At 37.7% G+C, this 22,896-nt stretch overlaps 1 protein-coding gene across 1 annotated transcript in view; it reads left to right on the top strand.

Moving 5' to 3' along the window:
• LOC150096658 (uncharacterized) overlaps positions 1–22,896 on the top strand; it is a 78,615-nt gene that overhangs the window by 44,839 nt on the left and 10,880 nt on the right. The window contains exon 3 of the mRNA XM_090408521.1: positions 12,443–12,574. Within this exon, the coding sequence (XP_090264647.1) occupies positions 12,443–12,574 (132 nt within the window). The remainder of the gene's footprint in view (positions 1–12,442; positions 12,575–22,896) is intronic.

Raw genomic sequence — 22,896 nt, 5'->3', positions numbered from 1 at the left:
GTAATGAACTTTTACATGTTAAGATTTTCATCATTTGTTTTCTGAATATTGTGATTGTACATTTCTCTTGCCAGTTTCACAAAGCCATATGCGTAAATAAATAAATGCATTCACTGTCCCTGCATTCAAACAATTCATTCTAGCACCCACCATTCTCCATGCAAAAAAAAAAAAAAAAAATACCCTTCACCCTTGCTCACATCTACCTTATACAGCTTCCAGGGATGGCCTCTCATTCTTCCCATCTCAAGATATTCTGTGAAATATTTCATTCACCTTAATCTAGTATTTACCTCTTACCAACTTATTCATCTCAATCATGTCTACCCTCTTTTTTCTATCTGCTAGGCTCTGTAATTTCCATCCTCTCAATCTGTCCTTATATTCCACATCCCAGAGATCAAAAACCAACTTAATCAATCATCTCTGAACTGTTTCTAACATCTCATCATCCTTATGAAAACCTGGCAACCAAATTTGTGCACATGTTTAGCTCAGTCTTGTACAATGGTTTTGATAAAAACATTCCTTACTTCTACATATCAGTGTTCTCTGCATCATTTCCATAATTTACTGTGTTGTCTTCACAATTTTAGCAAAATGTCCATGAAATTTCAAGTCCCTGTCCACTATCTTGCCCTGATCTTTCATCTCTTCCACTTCCTCTAAAATATCCCGCAAAATTCTATACTCTGCATCCCATCTTTACTTCCCAAATTTTAAAACCTTACTTTGCAATGTTTAAACTGATATCTCCCACACACTTGCCCATTCAGTCTATTTAGGTTCTCTTGCAAAGCTACAATCTCATAATGCTGAAAACAACTGTACGAATTGGGGGGGGGGCTGGAAAGTTTGGATGAATATCTAGAACAAAAATAGTATTAAAACAACTGATATAACCACAAGAAAGAACACATACTAGTAGCAGAATTATGAAAGTAACTCATTTTCTCATATCCTCATGTTCTTTCTTGTGGTTATATCAGTTGTTTTAATATCATTTTTGTTCTTCATGTTTATCAGAACTTTCCAGCCCCCCCCCCTTCTCATATATCACCATTTAAGCCCTTTCAATTTACATACAAAATTAAACAACAGTAGCCCCCAAAGCTTACCTCTGGTGCACATAACTAGTGACTTTCCTCCTCTGGAATATCACTTCCCTGTACCTATCAGCGAGCCTTCTCCAATCTAACGCAGTAATCTAGTATCCAATCTGTTCCAATTTAACTATTAGTTTGGCATGTGGCAGTCTATTGAAAGGCTTTGCAAAATCTAAATATACTACTGTTTATGCATCCCACTTGTCCAATTTATTTGTCACCTTGTAATAAGTAAGCATATTGATAAAACATGATCTTTCTTTAGCAAATCAATGCTGTCAATTAAAGAGAATTCTGCTGCTGTCAAACCAGTCCTGAACCCTTGTCCTCACTAGCTTCTCCAACACCTTGACTACAGCTCCAGACAAGCAGATTTGCCTATAATTTGAAGCTTTAGTCTTATCACTCCTTTTATGAAGTGGAACAATTTTTACCACCTTTCCACTCCTTTGGAAACTGGGATAATCTAAGATTCAGGTAAAAATGTAAAAACTTTTGTTTAAAGTTAAAGCTGTTGTTAATTCTCTGGAACATTCCCTCAAGACATGCAATGATATACCATTAAGTTCCATGGCCTTGTTGACATCAAGTTTACTTAATTCTTCATTTCATGGCATGTCTATCCAATACAGAACTTGCTCACTCGCCTTCCTCCACCATTCCTGCTGCTCTCAAGTTCTGCATTATGTTACAATCACAAGGATGGAATATTTTAATGAATTGCTCATTAAACACTTATAATATATCCTCATCAGTGTCTATTGTTGTCCCATTATCACTGACTAACATCATTCTTCCATAATCGTTCTTTTTTCTTCTGGCCACTTACTTTTCATGTAACTGATTACCATTATTCATCTTATACTGCCTTTTGAAGTGCTGCTTCTTCCAGATTTCATGTTTAATCTCCTCATTCATCCATTTTACACTACATTATTCAGTCTTTTGATCTTTGGAATACATTCATGCTGTTATATATTTCTTTGTCAGTTCCCAGGCAGCATTTATTTCTATACCACTCAACTCTTCATTCCATTCTATAGCTCCAAGCTGTCTCCTAAGATTGTCATAATCACCAGCCATGTACTTCCACATACACAATCTACCAATAATTGTCCAGACACCCCTGTTATTCGAAGTTATGGAACATTCCAGGTTTGTTAATAACATAAAAACTGGTATACAGATAGTAGGAAGCAGTATTTCCAGTATTGAATACAGGTGGTATAGCAACATGATGTGAACTCAGTAACTTTGAGAGAGGTGTCATTGTGGACTGTCCTGTTGGTGACATGTCTATCCAATGCCACTCTGGAGCATCAAAAATCAATGGTTGGTGATGTGAAGAACAAATGGAGATGTTCTGGCATCACTGGTGCAGGAAAACACCCAGGTCGCCAGCCAAAAATGACTGACAGGAACAGGAGGATGTTAAAATGGTGGTATGCAAAAACTGGCTCCAATCGGCACAGACTATCCGTGATAAGTTCCAGAGTGCCAGTAATACCATGATATGAAAAGAACTCCATTTACTGTATTTCCATGGAAGAACAGCAGCACAAAAGCTGAACATCATAACAACGAACAAGGCAGCTCATCTGGCCTGGTGCAAACAGCATGTGAACTGGACAATTGCTTTCATCATTCCACAGTACTGAAAAACAGTACTGTGGAATGATGAATCAAAGTTCACCTGTTTCCAGTCTGATGGCATGTTATTGAGGCAGCCTGGTACACTCTTGTTACCATAGTGTATAGTACCCACAGTAAAGTTAGGTGGTAGAGGAGTAATGGTATGGGCTGCATTGAGCTGGTTTGGAGTGGGACCACTGGTTGTTGTCCAAGTTCCATGACAGTAACTTAGTACCTTGATATTCTGGATAATCAGGTGCTGCCTACACTGGAGTTTTTATGGAACAGACCTGTGTTATTATTAAGACGACAATGCCCTATGCCACGAAGCTGCAGCTGTTATGGAATGGTATGAACAGATGGGTGTTAAATGACTGCACTGGCCTGTGCAGAGTTCTGACCTCGACCCCATCAAACCTGTGGGACAAATTGGAGCTGTGATTTAGGATCAGAGTAGCATCTCCTCGATCTGTCACTTAACTCAGTACTGCTTTGATGGAGGAATGGAGACATATTCCACCCAATGTTTTCTGCAAATTAGTGGAAAGCCTACCACTAGGGTGTAGGAACTGATCAAAGCCAAAGGTGGACATACCCAATATTAAGGTTTGCCTGCTGGTATCAATTGTAAATTGCTAACATGTCCAGACAATTATTGGTAGATAGTGTATAATCCTTTCCTCACAGAAGTCTGTACATGGTTGGCCACAACAACCAAGGTGATATTATCATTCTCAACAACCGGAAGAAAATGTGAAAACCCTCTACTCACAGTTACATCCTCTGAAATGATCAGATCTAAACTCTTGATCCTCATGTTCCCCTCCTTTACATGCTGCCTGAGGTAGTTGTTTCTTGAGAAATTCATTTTCCCTATTCCCAAATGTTATCTCTTCATTCCAATCTGTACCACAATAATTAAAATCGCTCGTAATAATTATCTTTCCTTTGTTTGCTAATCCAAGTTATTTATACATTTCTTCATCACCACCCTTCACATTTTCTGCTCTAGAGGAATATCCAACTAAATATGACAGTAACTTAGTCTTCCTATCAATCTCCACCTCACACCGCATTGCTTCATAACCATTACCACTATTTCCATTTTTCATGTCTGTCTTATGTGTACATAATTCCCCTGCTATCATTAGTAGCACCCCCCCCCCCTCTTCTTATCCTTTCTATCCTTGGGAAAAAAAAACACTACCCTTTCATTTCTATTCTTGTTAGGATATCATCTTCATTCAACCATGTTTCACTTATTCCAAAGGGGTGCACAAACTCAATCAGTGAAACCATTTCATTTCCTTTATTTCTGATACTCCTGGCATTTTTAAATAAACACAGCAGTTCACTTTTAGGTACTACCAGTCCTACCCAAACCAATTATTGGTTGTGATTTCTCTACCATATGTATCCTTCTCCAGTCACCTTTATCACTGCTTACCTCATATCTGCTCAGTCTCAGCTCCCTCACTCACATCCTGATCTATTCCATTTCTACACTAATCATCCATTCACTACTATTTCCAACATCCACTCTCTGAATGCCATGTCTCCTGTTCACATCGGCCCTCTCCATTTCCCTGCTCCTCTTGCATTCCAATTCTCATCTTTCACACTATTACTGTTTCCATTGCCAAGCACTTCTGCCTCTTCAATACCACTAATGATCTTTCACTTCATCTCTTACTTCTGGCCTCTGGCTTGCATCACACACTGCACTTCTGCCTAGCAACAGTTTTCCCAGTGCACTCTGCAAAGTTATTCAAATGCAATCCATCACATCTGTATAATTCTGTTCTTCCCTCATATACATGATATACATCCACAAACTGCACTCCCTTCTTTTCATGCAGCTTTGCTTGCGTACCATTCATGATTCTGGCTCTCCATCTCGACTCAGCATTGTCATACCTCAGCAACACACTAACAACCTTTCTCACTATACTGTTATCTTTCACTCTCCATTATAACCTCCTGATATTCATCTTTATATTCTCCTTATGCTCACTAAAATCATTTTCCCTACAACCAACACTAATTCTCTTGCTTGTTTCCTTCTGATGTGCAAACATGAATTATCTTGCTCATTCTCCCTCTTGAATAGTAGACCTTATGGACACTCTCATTAACCATTCCTCTAACAATGGAACCTCCATAAACTGCTATTCTTGAATCACTAGTCACCTCTTTTATCCCTTTTCTTTCATTCTATTCTTTTACACTCTTTCATTTGTTTCCACTAAATATCTAATATCACTCTTCATATTCCTCATTTCATTTTGAATAATTGTCATCAAATTTTGCATTCTGACAAATTCACTCTGTCGCTCCCATAGTCTTGCTACCTCTCGTTCTCTTGCATCTTACTTCAGGAAACTGAAGTAAGGTGTGAGATTATACTTTCTTACTCTCTTTCTCTCTCTCTCTCTCTCTCTTATCATTTACTTGTGCTTTTACATTCGTGCATTCTTTAACACCCTCAGTCTCATTAGTTTTCATTCTGTTTCTTTATGCTATCTTTCATTCCTTCAGTTTGTTTTGTATTCATTAATTCATAGTCCAAAATTCGTAGTGCACAAAATATCATACTTCCTACAAATCCATACATTCTCTTGTTCAGTCTCTCCACAGATACATCTCGCATTTTGGCATGCATATATATTATATATGCAGTATGTTTACTGTGTATTAAACTTATGACATGAAACCATTTTTGAAAAAATCTAAGTCATTAACCGCACTTGATTTTCATGACACTCGAATAGTCACATCGGTCGATGCCTACATGTTTACCCTTGTGTTCTGTTCAAAGAAGGCATCGTTGTGTTCTGTTCAAAGAAGGCAAGATTCAAAATTTCAATTAATATAGTTAATAACAATCCCCCAAGGCCAAAAATCATGCAGACACTAAGTTATCAAAAATAAACAGCAGTCCTCTAGTGGGTGCAATTGAATGTCTGTTATATTGAACCTTGAAATCATTTACGCTCCCTGTATTCATAACACATTCTGACAATGTGTTCTATTATCCACCATGCTCCATGTAAAAAAAAAAAAAAAAAAAAAAAAAAAAAAAATCAATCTATTCTTCACTACATTTTTACACAACTTCCAGGAAACACCTCCTGTTCTTCTATTTGCATCCTTCACTCTTTTTATATATATTAATCTAGTTAAATCCCTTCATGTTTCAAAAAGGCGATATGATGGACCTTAGTCTGTTATATTGCCTCTTTTCTGCCCCCACCTAACTCTGCAATAGTGGCGGCCTGTGAAGTTTCAAATGGAGTGCTGCCTATACAAAATAATTTTTAAAAAATTCTTTTTTTCCTAATCAGTAACCAATTTATTAATAAATAAATCTACAGATTTATTTATTAATAAATTGGTTACTGATTAGGAAAAAAAATTTTTTTAAAAATTATTTTGTATAGGCAGCACCCCCACTTAAAACTTCATGGGCTGCCACTGCTCTGCAATCTACATCCTCTTGGCCACTTTGGCATAACCAACATTGCAGAGAGTTCCAATATTACTTTGGTCATTATTGCATAGACTTTTGTGGAGATAGGACATTTTTAGAACTATTTTTTCCGATATAAAACTACAAACAAAGATATTAAATAGCAACTGTTGTTTTTATTTAGACTAGTTTCATGAAATATTTTGTTTCATTTCATCAGGAAATAACATGAATAAGCTGTTATTACTTGCTTTCTAGGTTTTAGTTACACATCTAGTGAAAAATATTTGTTAAAAATGTTTAAACAATGAGAAGCTTGCATTCGCTGTTATGCTGGCTCAGAGTTTGTGGGTTGCTGTAACATAGATACAAGGTAGATATAAGTGTGTTGTGATGAATTGTTGTTTGTTGTTGTAATTAATTTTTGTAACAACAAAAAACAAGTGTTGATTTTGTTAAAGATACCAAGCAATTTTAAACCTGGTTTTACTCCATTTTTTCCAAGTAAGCAAACAGACAAAATGTCAGGTTTGTGCCTGCAATATATGCAAGACTAGCTGATCCCACAGGTAGTGCAAGACCAAGGCAACTCGTGGTAGAGGTGGAGCAAGCTCTGATCACTAATCTTAATATTTACCCTTAATGCCAAAACACATCTCCAAGAAGGGGATGTATGATGTTTTGTATTAAACATCATACATCCCCTTCTTGGAGATGTGTTTTGGCATTAAGGGTAAATATTAAGATTAGTGATCAGAGCTTGCTCCACCTCTACCACGAGTTGCCTTGGTCTTGCACTACCTGTGGGATCAGCTAGTCTTGCATATATTGCAGGCGCAAACTTGACATTTTGTCTGTTTGCTTACTTGGAAAAAATGGAGTAAAACCAGGTTTAAAATTGCTTGGTATCTTTAACATAACTATACCCAAGTTAAAGTGTTGATTTTATTTGATGTAAAAATCAACACTTGATTTCAGAAATCAAAGAATGTCTGGAATTCTGAAAGAAGCAATGGCTCACTGTGTCCCCAGTCTTAGCAGAATAAATTGCATGGGAGTTAATGGATGAATAACCCTTTTAAAGCAAGAAGCATAAAAAAAAAAAAGGGAATGTGGTGGATACAATGCCTTGAGAAAATTGAACAAAACAAAAAAGCTCTGGAACAGTATAAATTGCAGGCCAGTAAAGTGATGGGCATAGTAATGAAGGCAAAATTAGATTATGAAATTAAATTTAACCATACAGATCAAAGAAAATTTAAGAGTTTTTGCTAAACGGAAGCATGATCTTAGAAGAATAATCTTGGTGAAAGTGGATGTTATGAAATAGCTGTATTACAAACTTCAGAAAGACATATATACAACTAGAGGAACTAAGCTTTTTCAGGGCATCATTGGAAGCTGCGAATGAAGAGTGCGAGGACTAGATTTTTCTCTTAGAGGGTGGGGTATGATTGGAATGGATTGTTTTTGCATGTGAGTGCAAGCGGTGTGAGTGGATTCAGGAATAGGTGTGATAGCTGGTGTGTGTAGTATGTGATCTCCCTTGATGAGTCTAACTCCCTGGACGTCTCTATTAATAATAATAATAATATATAATTGTGTATATATATATATATAATTGTATATAATAGAATTATATACAGTTATTTATATATATATATATATATATATATATAATTCTGTATACACACACATGCATACACGATCATTTACTAAAGATGCTAAGGGAGAACCAAATGAAACAATAGAGATGAATGAATTGGAGGTAAAGCTGTAGCAAGAGCTTAATTTTAATATGACAGTCAAACTGGATGGGATATCATCACAGGTGCTGAAGGAATGTGCACGAGAGTTAATGGTCCTGACCTTATCATTCATCTTGAGTCTCAGCACACATTGATTGCTGATGAGTCAAAGTGCAAAGATAGCAAGATAATTGTACAACACTAGAGCTAGGACTGATGCAGTTAATTAGACTAATCATTATCTCTGGTGTCATCAGAAAGGTATTGTAGAGTGATTAGGAATTTCATCCTTAGGTGGGTAAATAGCATTATGAGCTTCTGTAGAAGACGATATGGTTTTGTTAAGGATTGTCTTGCTTTGGCATTCAGCTCATGCAATATAGTGACAGTAAACTTGGACAAGTGGAATGGATATACAAATTATTGTTATTATGTGTCCACATCCACAACACACTCAGGCAATGCATTCCACTCACCAACCATCCTCCATGCAAAGAACCTGCTTCTCACTCCTTTGCTCACACCCTTCTTATACAGTTTCCAGCAATGGCCTCTTGTTGTACTTCCCTTTCCCATTCTTTGAAAAATCTCTTCCATGTCTACCTGATAATAATCCCTGACCAGCTTATATGTGTCAATCATATCCCCCCCCCTCTTCCTTCTATTCATTAGGCTCTGCAACTTACATTCTCTCAATCTGTCCTCGTACTCCACATTTCAGACCAACGACTGCCATTGTGAATCTTCTCTGTACCCTTTCCAACATATCCTTTTCGCTATGAAAACTCAGCGACCAAATCTGTGCACAATAATCCATATGAGGCCTGATCAAGGCCTTGTACAACGGAATCATAACCTCACTATTTTTGCATGTCTGGGTTCTCTGCATCATTGCCATTATTTGATGTGATGTCTTCACAACTTGTGCAATGTGGCCCCTTAATTTCGGGTCCTTTCCCACCATCACTCATAGATCTGTCATCTCCACTACTTCTGTTAAAGTTTCCCCATCAAGTGTATGCTTTACATCCCATCTTTGCTTACCAAATTTCAAAACCTTACACTTGGCAACATTGAACTGAAAATTCCACTTACCTGCTCATTCATGCAATCTGTTCAAGTCCTCTTGTAAGGCATTAACATCAGCCTGACTGTGCATTGCTCTCTCCAGTTTTGCATCATCTGCAAAACAGCTGGATATCACTAGTTAAACCCAACCCAATATCATTAATGTACAAATTGAACAACAATGGCCCCAAACTGACCCCTGCAGCACACCACTGGTGACCTTTCTCTTTCGAGATACTACACCCCCATATACAACTTTCTGATACCTATCTGACAGCCAGTCACTGATCCAACACCGAAGTCTGTTATCCAATCCCATCTATTTCAATTTATTTAAGAGTTTGTCATGTGGCAGCCTATCAAAAACCTTTGAAAAATCCAAGTACACCACTGTATATGCATCTCCCTTGTACAAGATGTTTGTCACCTTGTTATAGTACATAAGTTAGTGAAATATGATCCTCTTAACAAACCCATGCTGATAACGACAGAGAATACTGCTATTATCAATCCATTTCTGTATCCTACTTCTTGCCAATCTCTCCAGGACCTTCACAACTCCAGATATACAGACCAACCTATAATTGTGGTTGGTCTGTATATCTGGAAGTGGAAGAACAATTTTATCCTCCTTCCACTCCCTTGGAACCTGTGCTGTTGCAAAACACTCTTATTAAAAAGGCATGCCAATGCTACTGCCAGTTCCCTGGAATATTCCCTTAAGATGTGTGGTGATATATCATCCAATCCTATCACCTTATTAACATCAAGGTTATTTATTTCCTCAATACTTCCTGTTCACTTACAATTAAGCTATCCTCTCCTATGTCTTCTACACTTGAGTTCCTCATGATTCCACCCTGATCAGGATGAAACACCCTTATAAATTGAATACCTCAACAATGTCTTCTGCAGCAGTTAGTTACCATTCTACCACTTTCATCCCTTAACTTCAGCTTTCCATGATCATTCTTCTTTCTACTTGCCGCATATCTAAAAAAAAAAACAAAAAAAAAAAACTCTAGGGTTTTTCTTAGCCTGATTTGGCAATTTCTGCTCATACTCTACTTTTGTTTTCCTTACTGAGTCACTCTCCTGGCTTGTTCTTTATATTCTTCATGTGACTAATTACCATTATTCATCTTGTACTTCCTCCAAAGTACTTTCTTTTTCCAGATTTCGTGCTTAAGCTCCACATTCATCCATTTTACACCTACCTTATTCAGCCTTTTGGCCTTTGGGAGATACATTCGTACATTGATGCTGTTATGTATTTCTTAGTAAGTTCCCATGCAGCATTTATTTCCTTAAGCTCAACTCTCATTCCATGTTATAGCTTGAAGTTGTCTCCTAAGCTTATCATAATCACCAGTCTCATAATTTCAGCTATATCCTTTCCTTAAAAAGTCTGCATATGATTAGCCACAACACAGGTGATTACTTCATGATCACTTTCACCAACTGGAGGAAAATGTGAAACCCCTCTAATAATTACATTCTCTGATGAAATGATGAGATCTAGAACTCTTGATCCTCGCATGCCTTTCTTTACGTGCTGCCTGAGATAGTTATATCTCAAGAACTTGAGAAATTCATTTTCCTTATTCCCAAATGCTATCTCTTCATTCCAATCTATACCACCATAATTAAAATCACCCATAATAATTACCCTTCCTTTGTTCACTAATCCAATTTGTGTATACATTTCTTCATCACCACCTTCCACATTCCCAGGCCTATAGCACCATCCAACTAAATGTCTTCCTCTCAACCTCTATGTTACATCACACTACCTCATAACCATTGCCATTATTTCCCCTCCCCCCCTTCATGTCTACCTTATGTGGACTTAATTTCCCTGCTATCATCAGCAGCACTCCCTTTGGAAAAATCCAATACCTCTGGATTTTTCCAAGCATTTGGGAGCCCATCTCCCACCATTTCAAGGCTGAGGATGGGCTTGCTTGCAAAATAAACTTTGCATAGATTGGAGAGAGTAGCTTACTAACAAGTATCAGAAAGTGATGTGTAAGTTGCTTAGTCTAAAAGGAAAGGGAGTGACTGATAATGTAATAAAGGATTTATTCTATACTTGGATTATTGCTTAACCTCACTGCTAGTGACATTGTGAATGATCTAGAGTGTGATATTGTTGTTATTATTATGTGACACCTCCAGGGAATCCAAACTCTCATTGAAGGAGAGTGTGCCAACAGCATTGAAAGATTGATTCCCTTCCACTACTAACCATGCTCAAGCTTGCTTAACGTTTTGCAAGCCATTAGTAGCAGAGGCTCTACCAATTGACAACCTTTAGTTACTTGCTGATGCCAAGTTGGAAGTGAGTAACAAGGGATATAACTGATACAAAATCCCCACAGGTTGACTTGAACAGACTGGTTATTTAGATAAATGTTACTTCAGTGTTGCCAAGTGTGAACTCATGATAATTTTGGACAGAAGATACTTCAGGAAGAGTTATGTGAATGGAAAGTTGCTGAAAGTAGTTAACTTGTTAGAAAGTAGTAAGAAGCTGCTGAAAGAAGTTAGATGTGGGAATTATAGTGGAGAGAGTAAGATTAGGTACTACATTGCAAAGATGATTAAGTCATGAGATAACTGCACTATAGAAGAGAACACTAAGTTGTAATAAAAAGTAAGTTATTCTTCCACTTTACAAGGCTGAGGGAATGTGTATTCAAACTTTGAGAAATATGATAGAAACATACAACATAATAAAGGAAGGTTCCAATATATAGATACAAGTGAGGTTTTGCAGCTTATGGAGGTGGTGATAGAATTTGGGGTCATTCCTAGCTTGATGAGCCTTTGGACTCCCTGGAGTCGAGTTGTTCAGAGGGGGGGGGGAAATCTTGGTATTTTGCACTATTTTGGCTCCTGATCCTGGCCAGGCCCTCCAGGACTGCCTGTTTTGCTGAATCGATCAGCTAGTGGGCTTACTGCAACACTATTGATCCTTGCAGGTAAGTCTCTTTCCCCATGGTCCAGGGAGAGGACCATGGGGAAAGAGACCTAACTTACTAAAACAAATCTTGCCCAGGAGTGTCTCAGTCTCTTAGTGTTTTCTCCAAAAATTCAAATGAACAATGAGATTATTATTATATTTTTTTTTTATCTCATTGTTCATTGAGCATTTTTGGAGAAAAGACTATGAGCACGATTTGTTTGTTTTTATTATTGTGATATTGAGGAGAGATTCTTCACTTATTCTACTAACAGTTTGAGCATGAACCTACAGAGGTTCAAATTAGTTGCCATATTGTTGATATATAATACGGATAGCTTTATTCTTTTATTTATTAAGAATATCGTTAATTTTATTAATGTCATATTTATAATTATTCTAATTTATAACTAATTTTTTCATGTGATTCTTAAAACATCATGTTCACATTCAGGAATTTCTCTATCATATTTTTGGCTTCATTTTCTACATGAGTGCCAGCTTAGCTCTGTTGATCACTGTTTCTCGTCGTAATGATAATCGTTACTATAGAGAGCAAGGATATGAAGGCAAGATGGCAGCAGCGGTAAGAATATCTTTAGTGTTCTTAGCTATCGACTTTTCTAGAAATTGTAATATTATGCTGTGTGTGCTGGTGTGCATGCATGTGTGTGTTTTATTCTTTCTCATAGAAATAGTGTATTTATCCTAAGCTAATGCCACTTAAATTCAATATCTCCCTCCTGGTGGAGAGCTAAATTGGATTATGAGATTAAATTAGCTAAAGAAGCCAAAGAAAATCCATACATTTTCTTGTTTGTTTGTTTTACTATGTATCAAGTAAGAGGAAGAATGATTATTATCATTACCCAAGACCTCATGGAGTCAAAGACTCATCTAGGAGGTCCTTTTATCACACATACAGCTCATCATACCATGCCTCGATCACATACAAACTCCTTGCAGACACCAAATTCTCAGGCAAGGCATTCCAATCATTTACAACTCTGCACAAGAAAAACCGCATCTCACACCTTCTTTATACAGTTTCCAGGGATGACCTCTGGTTCTCCCTTGATCTGTCACTATATTCTGTAGAACTTCTCCAGCATTGATCCTATAACAACCCCTTACCAACTTGTAGGCCTCTATCATATCTCTCCCTCTTCCTCCTGTCCACCAGACTCTGCAAATTGCATCTTCTCAATCTTTCCTCATACTCGACATTCCAGAAGTCAGAAACTACCTTAGTCAGTCACCCTTGGACCCTTTCAAACATCTCTTAATCCTTCTGAAAACCAGGTGACCATATCTGGGCACAATAATCCAAGTGTGGCCTAATCAAAGCCTTATACAAAGGAACAAGAATCTCCCTACTTCTACACGTCAGTGTCCTCTGCATCATTCCCAGAAGCCTTTGTGTTGTCTTCATAATTTTGGCTATATGTCCCCTAAATGTCAGATCCTTATCCACTATCACCCCCAGAACTTTTATTTCTTCCGCCTCCAACAATATATCCTCACCAAGCATAAATTCTGCATCCCATTTTTGTTTTCAAAATTTTAAAACTTTACATTTTGCAACATTGAACTCGCATCCCCAATCACTCAATTACTCAAGTCTTCTTGTAAGGCCATATCTTCTCTGCTCTTCATGGTTTGTCCCAGCTTTGCATCATCTGCAAACAACTGAACATCTCCATCCAAATCTTCACCAATATCATTAATATAAAAGTTAAACAGCAATGGCCCTAGAACAGACCCCTGAGGCACACCACTAGTAACTTTCCTTTTCCTGGATATCGTTCCCCCATACACAACTTGTTGACACCTATTAGATAGCCAGTCTCCAATCTAATATCCAACCCCATCCACTCCAGTTTAACTATCAACTATTGATTATCATGTGGTAATCTATCAAAAGCCTTTGCAAAATCAAAGTATATTACTGTGTATCCTTCTCCTCTGTGCATGGAAGCAGTCACCTTATTGTAATAAGTAAATAGATTACTAAAACATGACCTTCCTTTAGTAAATCCATGCATGATAATACCATTGTTGTCAACCCAATTCTGAATCCTAGTTCTCAGAAGCTTCTCTAACAATTTAACTAGAACACCTGACACACAGATAGCCTATAGTTTGATGCTTGAGTTGTCACCTCCTTTATTAAGTGGCGTAATCTTGCCCTCCTTCTCCTTAGGAACTTGACAGAGTGCAAGATTCGTATTAAAAAATATGGTAAGGCTGGCATCAACTCCTTGGCACATTCCTTCAAAATACATGGTGATAGATTATCAACTCCCACAGCCTTAATTACATCTAGTTTGCTCAAATCCCCATACACCTATTGCTGACTTGGTCAGTCTCTCCATCAACTGCTCTCAAGCTCTCCATGAAGTCACACTCACAAGATTTGAAAGACCTTTATGAACTGCTCATTAAATATCTCCACCACACCTTCTGCAACAGCTGTCTTTATACCATTTTCTCCTATCAATTTCATCCTTCTACAATCATTCTTTCTTTTTTTGGCTGCATATTGAAAGAACTCCTTAGGATTCTTTTTGCTTCATTAGCTAACTGCTGTTCATACCTCTCTTTAACTATCCTCACCAACCAAGTCACCTACCTTGCCTGGTCTTTGCAGTCCTCATGGAATTGGCTATTTCCACTTCTCTTATGTTGCCTCCATAATGCCCTTTTTCTCTGTATCGCATGCTTAATCTCTTTATTCATCCATTTCACCTACCTTATTTAACCTTCTCGCCCTTAAAATGCATTAAGACATTGCATCTACTAAATTGTTTTTGAAAATCCCCCAAGCTGCATTGATCTTTTTTCCAGCTAACTACTCATTCCATGCTGATTATAATCCCCCCCCTCCCCTTGTAGTTCCACATATCACCTCATAGTCACTCATGGTGGGTGATTTGACACTTCATTAATTACATCCTCTGATGAAATGACCAAATCCAAGACTCTCAATCCTTGTGTGCTGTCTGTTACATACCGTCTGAGGTAGTTATCCCTCAAAAACTCATCAACTATAACAACATCCAATCAAGTCAGCTCTATCTCACACCATACTGCCTCAAAACCACTGGCACTATTTCCCTCTTGCATCTCTACTTTGTATGGACATAACTCTTTCTCTGTCATCAATAGCACTCCTCCCCTCCCTTTTTACCCCTTCTATCATCACGAAACACATCATATCCTTCCATCTCTATTTCTGTCAGGATGTCGTCCTCATGTAACCATATCTCACTTATTCCAATAATTTTGGGGTGAACAGACTTGATTAGTGCACCCATTTCATCTGCCTTGTTTCTTACACTTCTAGCAATTGTATATAAACACAACAGCTCATTCCTGGATCTACAACTCGTTCCACTGATAACACTTATTCGATGTGATCTCTCCATGCTCAAATGGGGCCATTTTCCTTTCTGCTTATTCATTTTAGAACCCTCTTCAATTCCAACATTTTCCTCTTGATCCCAGGTCATCCATTCCTTTCCTGTCTACACATCCTCTTGGAGCATCCATCTTTCTCACGCTGTGTACCCCCTGTCCACCCTGAGCCTCTCTGTTTCGCTGTTCATCTTGCACACCCATTCTCTCATTTTCCATACTCATGCTACTTACTTCCTCATTCATAACCACCTCTTCAATCTCTCCTGTTGTACTCTCCTGCTGTTCTACATCACTTCCCACTTGATGCGACTCATTTTCTATACTCACTTCTCTACCTTCCAGCAACAGTCTCCAAATGACTCGCACCATAACCACTCAAATGCAGTCCATCAATCCAGACAGTTCAGTTCGTCCTTCAAACTCATTCCACACATTAACAAATTGTACTCCCCTCTCCTCATTTCAGCCAACAATACCATTCATATTCCTTGCTCTCCGCCTCATCTCACCGCAGTCATACCTAGGCAACACGTTTACTACCCTTCCTGTCACACTATTCTCTTATATCCATCTAAGCAGACTTCTGATATTCATTCTGATGTGCTCTTTGTCCTCTGTCAAGTCATTTTCACCTATTAAAACCATCAATTGCTTCGCTCGCTCCCTCTTCATATCCAATGCCTCAATCACTCTATTCATTTTACCGCCTGGAAAACATACCTTGTGCATCCTCTTATCCAGCACACCTTTAATAATGGAGTCACCATGCAACACCACTCACTCGTCTTTCGTTAACTCTTTCATACCTATTTAATTTGTTTTAATCGTTTTCACCAAAATTTTCTTAATTTCACTCCACATTCATTTCATCTCTTGCCTCATCCAACTCAATTTAACTTTCGAATCTCGTGTCACATTCTCTCTATCATTCAATCTTTCTTATTTTCGAACTCTCGACTCCTGCTTCATTCATTCTTTCCATTTTTCCCACTTCCAATCCTTTCGGCACGCTATTTCCGATTTCTTTCGTTCTCTCAATTTTGTTTCTTTCCTCCACATTCCTTTCATTCTTTTACCATCCATTACAGTTTTCAAATTACTCGTTTTCTTTTTCAATGCTTTCTTAAAAATTTTTTGTCTTTCTTTCACACCATGCTTCTCTTTCGAACAAACATTCATTCTTCCTGCGACATTCTCGCTAATAACACTTTCTGTCATGCAATTCATATTAGAACTCATCAAATCCTCGTTTAGCTCGCACTTCACACAAGTGTCATGTTAAATTAGGATATCATTTGTTACTTGAAGAAAACTATTGTTACTGTATGAAAGAACGTTTCTCTGATGTTATCTTAAATAGAATATGGCTGTAATGTAGTTTCTAAATAATTAGTTTTTTATTTTATTCGTATTTTTAATTTTTATCTTAAATAAATTTTTATTTATTTACTTTTTTAATATATATATTATATTTTCACTAGAGGCACGCTATTCATGCCAGTAGAATAACCGTTCATCAAATGATTCTCTTTAGCATACTGTGCAAAATGTAACTCAACTATTGTATATTTGTACTAGGGGGCTCTGCCCTATGGTTCACCCCCCCCCCCCCATGTTCCAGACTGGTAGGCCGGTTCTCCTTGAATTCCGATGACTCTAATTTTGAAGACCCTGCACCCAGGGTGGCCCCTGAGTTCAAAACTTTTCAAATAACTTGACAAAAACGTTACAGCCTACATCCGTTTCAAGCCGACATCACATCTGTTTCCAATTTCAGCTTATTTTATAGTATAGAGTAGATCAGATGACCTTAATATGAAGATTGATACATCAGGAAATTAAAATAATTTTTTATAACACGATTGTAAAGTCCATAATTTCTAAAATTAAAAAATAATTGTGTATGGAGAATTTTATATTTTGAAGTTGAGTATGTTTAAAGTATTTTTTTTTTTTTAGTGTATTTTGTCTACATCTTGTAAAATCTTTCATTAATGGTGACCACTGTGCATCAACTAACTGACACATTGTTTAGCCTGCCACCATTAAGGGCTACATAAAAAATACATACAAGAACTTGTAGCATGCTGTGTTTTGCAACATTATTATTATTATTATTATTATTATTAAACAAGACCTCATGGAGTCAAAGACTCATCTAGGAGGTCCTTTTATCTCGCACACATCTCATCATACCGGGTCTTAAACACATTCAAACTCCTTGCAGACACCACACTCTCAGGCAAGGCATTCCAATCATTCACAACTCTGCACGAAAAAAACCTGCCTCTCACTCCCCTACTCACACTCTCTTTATACAGTTTCCAGGGATGACCTCTGGTTCTCCCCTGATCTCCCACTATTCTCTGTAGAACTTCTCCACCATTGATCCTGTAACAACCTCTTACCAACTTGTAGGTCTCTATCATATCTACCCTCTTCCTTCTCTCCACTAGACTCTGCAAATTACATCTTTTCCATCTTTCCTCATACTCGACATTCCAGAGGTCAGAAACTACCTTAGTCAGTTGCCTTTGGACCCTTTCCAACATCTCTTCATCCTTCTGAAAACCAGGTGACCAATGCTTCTTGGCAATTAAAAATTGGCAGGTAAGAGATGGATTGCATGTCTACATAAAGTGCAGACAATGGGAAGAGCTGGATGGTATCTGTATTTCTGGTTCAATGGTAGTAGCAGAATCAGTATATCTGTCAGAAATGGGTGTTGGCAGAGAAATAAGTAGCATGATCAAGGAGTGAGGAAGGTGAGCATAATGTGGTTGTGGATGTAACATTAAGAAGTGACTAGGGAGTTAGCAGATTTGGAGAATAGTATTTATTAGGTGAAAGTAGAATGAGGATAAGATGCTTAAAGAGAAGCACTGAGAAAAGGAGGGGAAGGTATGAGAAGTGTGAAAGGAAAGATTAGTAAACTTGTAAAGCTAACTGTGGAGTGAACATAGGAGAGAGTTATGGGAATAATAGAAAACAAAGAATGGGAACATGTATAAAAGATGTTAAAGATACCAAGCAGTTTTATATGCTAGGTTTTAATCCTTTTTCCCAAGAAAGCAAACAGACAAGTCAAGTTTGCACCTGCACATGGTGCAAGTCTGAGGCAACTCGTGGTAAAGGTGGAGTAAGATCCGATCACTTTCCTTAGTATTTTCCCCTAATGCAAAGCACACCCTCTTGCAGAGATGTATGATGCTATGTATTAAAGGCAAGATCCAGTACCCAGACCAGTTTCGACCTTTATTGAGGTCTTGTCAGTGGGAGCCAGACCTAAAAAATGCCGAGGTTGAATTAATGCAGAGCTTATAAATTTTATCTAAACAAGTTGCCACAAGGTGCTTTGATATTATTAAATTAAAATCTCAGGATGAGAGTAAGATGTAAAGTTTTTTACCTTGGGTATATACTATGTTAATGATACCAAGGTTGCATAGCATCATACATCTCTGCAAGGGGTAATGCTTTGCATTAGGGGAAAATACTAAGGGAAGTGATCAGATCTTACTCCACCTTTACCACGCATTGCCTCAGACTTGCACTACACGCAGGTGCAAACTTGACTGACTTGTCTGTTTGCTTACTTGGGAAAAAGGATTAAATCCTAGCGTATAAAATTGCTTGGTATCTTTAACATAGTATATACCCAAGGTAAAAAAACTTTTCTACATGTATAAAAAATACAATTATTCAGGTGCAAAACAGGAGTATTTACCCTGGAGGAGTGATAGAGAGCATAATCATATAATTAAACCAAGTGAAAATGTGGATGAGATGATGTTTATGAATGACCTGAAAGATAGTGTGAATTGGGTGGCAAGAGATCTCAGTTGTTTTTACAGAAAAGTGTGAGAGGAAAGATAGTGAATGTATTGCCAAGATATGATAATGCAGAGTTGAGCAAAAGAGCAGCAATAAGAACATGATAGTGAGAATGTGTTGCAAAGAGACTAGGATGATGTGGATGTCTGGTGTGCATTTGATTAGAAGAAATGTATACGCCGTATAGTGAATGTTAGGGAAGAGAAACTAATTTCTGATGGAGGATGCTAATATGAATGGCCTTCAGGAATAGTTAGTTGGAAGATGGGAGTTGGAATATAGTCAAATGGTTGGGAAGGAATAGTGCGAAGTATAGGAATAGTGATAATGCACTGATACATTCTCTATACCAGTGGTGTTCAACCTTTTTTACTACGCGAGATACTTTTCTATAAAAAGTTATTCGGTGATCTACTCTCTTATATAGATCATGTTCCCCCAACCTGATATCTGATTATGCACAAATAAACAAAACATTTAAAAAATTAACAAAAAATTTAAAAAAAAAACAACTTTTTATTTGTGTATTTAAAAATTTATTTATCACTTTTAATTATTTTAATACAACAAAAAAATATATATATATATTGGAATAAAATATCTATTTCTCTATTTTGGAAAACCAAAGTTAGAAAAAACAACAGATTGATTGCAAACTCACAAATTACAGGAAATGCTGTTTGATTAAAAAAAAAAAAAGTTAATGTGAAATTTGGCACTGTTTGGACCTCATAATATTTTCATAGTCAAGTTGATATAAAGAAGTGGCCAATCACAGACAATCATCCAAATGATCATTTGTCATTTGGTTTCTTAATTGATTTTTTTATGACTGTCATATTTGAAAAAGCGGATTCTGACAAGTATGTAGATCCGAAATACGACAGAATTTTTTGCGCAATATCAGTTAATATTGGGAATTTTTCATGTGCATACTTCCAAATGACTTCATTGTTTATTGATTTTAAATGTAAACTATTCTGAATGTTTATTATCTGAAGTTCTACTTCAGCTTGGTTTGTATTATTATTATTATGGGCAACTCCAGGGAGTTCTTAGACTCATCGAGGGAGGCCCCAAATCATGTTCAACACACTATTCGACATACACACAGTATCTATCATACCTTGCCTTAAACTCATTCACTGTCACAGCACCCACTACAGACTCTGGCAGCTTATTCCACTCTTTCAGCACTCTAAAAGTAAAGAACCCAGCTCTAATACCCTTACTAACCACACTCTTGCCCAACTTCCATGGATGACCCTAGTCCTCCCACAACCAGCCCTGTTCTCAAAAATATCTTCTGGATTAATCTTATAGAAACCCTTCAGTAATTTGAATGTCTCAATCATATCTCCCCTCCTCCGCCTATCAACCAATTTTTGCAATCCACAAATCCTCAACCTGTTCTCATAAGGTTCATTCCACAGACCTACTATAATCTTGGTCACTTGCCTCTGGATTCCCTCAACCTCCTCCCCATCAAGAAAAAACCTAGGTGACCAAATCTGGGCACAGAAATAGAGATGGGGGTCATATCAAGGCTCGATACAGAGGAACAATAACATGCTTGTCTCTGCTCGTCAAAGTATTCTTCAGCAACCAAGTGATTTGATGAGCTGATTTGGCCACTTTTGCAATGTGCCCCCTAAACTTCAACTCCTTATCCACCAACACTCCTAAATCTCTTGCCTCATCACTCTCCTGGAGTACAGTTCCACCAATATGATATACTGCTGCTAATGTTTTCACCCCAAAATGCAAAACCTTACATTTTTTCCATATTAAATTGACATCCATTCTCCTTAGCCCAGTCCTCCAAACTATCCAAATCATCCTGCAAAATTTTGACATCCTGAGCATTCACTATTGCTCTACCCAACTTTGCTTCATTCGTAAAGAGATGCACAGTTCCTCTCAGATCCTTTCCTATATCGTTAATGAACAAATTAAACAACAGTGGTCCAAGAACAGAACCCTCCGGCACACCACTAGTCACAGGCCATCTTTTGAACTCTACTCCTGAATAAACCACTCTCTGATATCTCTTCATCAACCATCCTATCCATCTCACCAACTCTATATCCATCCCCATATGCTGCAGTTTACTGATTAGAATGCCCTGTGGTATCCTGTCAAAGGCGTTAGCAAGGCCCCGTAGAATCACTGTAAACCCATTACCCTTATCCAGTTCAGCCGTCACTGTTATAATACGTGAGCACGTTACTGAGACATGACCTACCCTTCACAAAACCATGCTGTCCCTGATACAGTATCCCATTTTCATCTATCCAATCTTGTATTTTCCTTTTGACTATTTTCTCCAAGACCTTGATAACAATTCCTGTTATGCTGATCAGCTGGTAATTTTCAACAGTAGTCTTGGAACCACCATTATGCTGCGGAACTATTTTCCCCTCGTTGAAAATTTATTTATCACTAGGTTAGACTATAATAGATTTAGTTTAATCCTTTATCCCAGTGAGAGCAAACAAAGTTTGCGCCTGAAAATATCTTCAGGACTAAATATAGTGTTGTACTATCTTATCCAGTAAGTAGTGCAACACCAAGGCAACTCGTGGCAAAGGTGGAGCAAGCTACCAGGCACTTCTAACCCAGTATCTCCCATAATGCAAAACACATTTCCTATGTGGATATGTATACTGTTATGCATTAAAGGGATTGGCCATCTACCCAGACTAGTTTCGACCTTTATTGAGGTCTCTTCAGTGGGAGCCAGGCCCAGAGCTGGAGATACCAGGCAGAAGCAGTAGCAAGTCATCTGTGCCTATGGGAGTTGCCAAAAGGTTTATCACCTTTTTTAAAAATTACTCTGGATTTAGAGAAAGATGTTGAAAATTTATTTATCACTAGGTTAGACTATAATAGATTTAGTTTAATCCTTTATCCCAGTGAGAGCAAACAAAGTTTGCGCCTGAAAATATCTTCAGGACTAAATATAGTGTTGTACTATCTTATCCAGTAAGTAGTGCAACACCAAGGCAACTCGTACTGGATAAGATAGTACAACTTACTGGATAAGATAGTACAACACTATATTTAGTCCTGAAGATATTTTCAGGCGCAAACTTTGTTTGCTCTCACTGGGATAAAGGATTAAACTAAATCTATTATAGTCTAACCTAGTGATAAATAAATTTTCAACATCTTTCTCTAAATCCAGAGTAATTTTTAAAAAAGGTGATAAACCTTTTGGCAACTCCCATAGGCACAGATGACTTGCTACTGCTTCTGCCTGGTATCTCCAGCTCTGGGCCTGGCTCCCACTGAAGAGACCTCAATAAAGGTCGAAACTAGTCTGGGTAGATGGCCAATCCCTTTAATGCATAACAGTATACATATCCACATAGGAAATGTGTTTTGCATTATGGGAGATACTGGGTTAGAAGTGCCTGGTAGCATGCTCCACCTTTGCCACGAGTTGCCTTGGTGTTGCACTACTTACTGGATAAGATAGTACAACACTATATTTAGTCCTGAAGATATTTTCAGGCGCAAACTTTGTTTGCTCTCACTGGGATAAAGGATTAAACTAAATCTATTATATTTTCCCCTCTTTCCGCCCCTTGGGACTGACCCAAACCCGAGGCTCAAATTAAACAAAATGGTCAAGGGCACTGACAATTCTTT

The sequence above is a fragment of the Typopeltis vanoorti genome, chromosome 18 (assembly GCF_054136105.1).
Source record: "Typopeltis vanoorti isolate ZY-2024b chromosome 18, IOZ_Tvanoo_1.0, whole genome shotgun sequence".
Classification (NCBI taxonomy): domain Eukaryota; kingdom Metazoa; phylum Arthropoda; class Arachnida; order Uropygi; family Thelyphonidae; genus Typopeltis; species Typopeltis vanoorti.
This window is presented reverse-complemented; position numbering and strand designations above follow the sequence as displayed.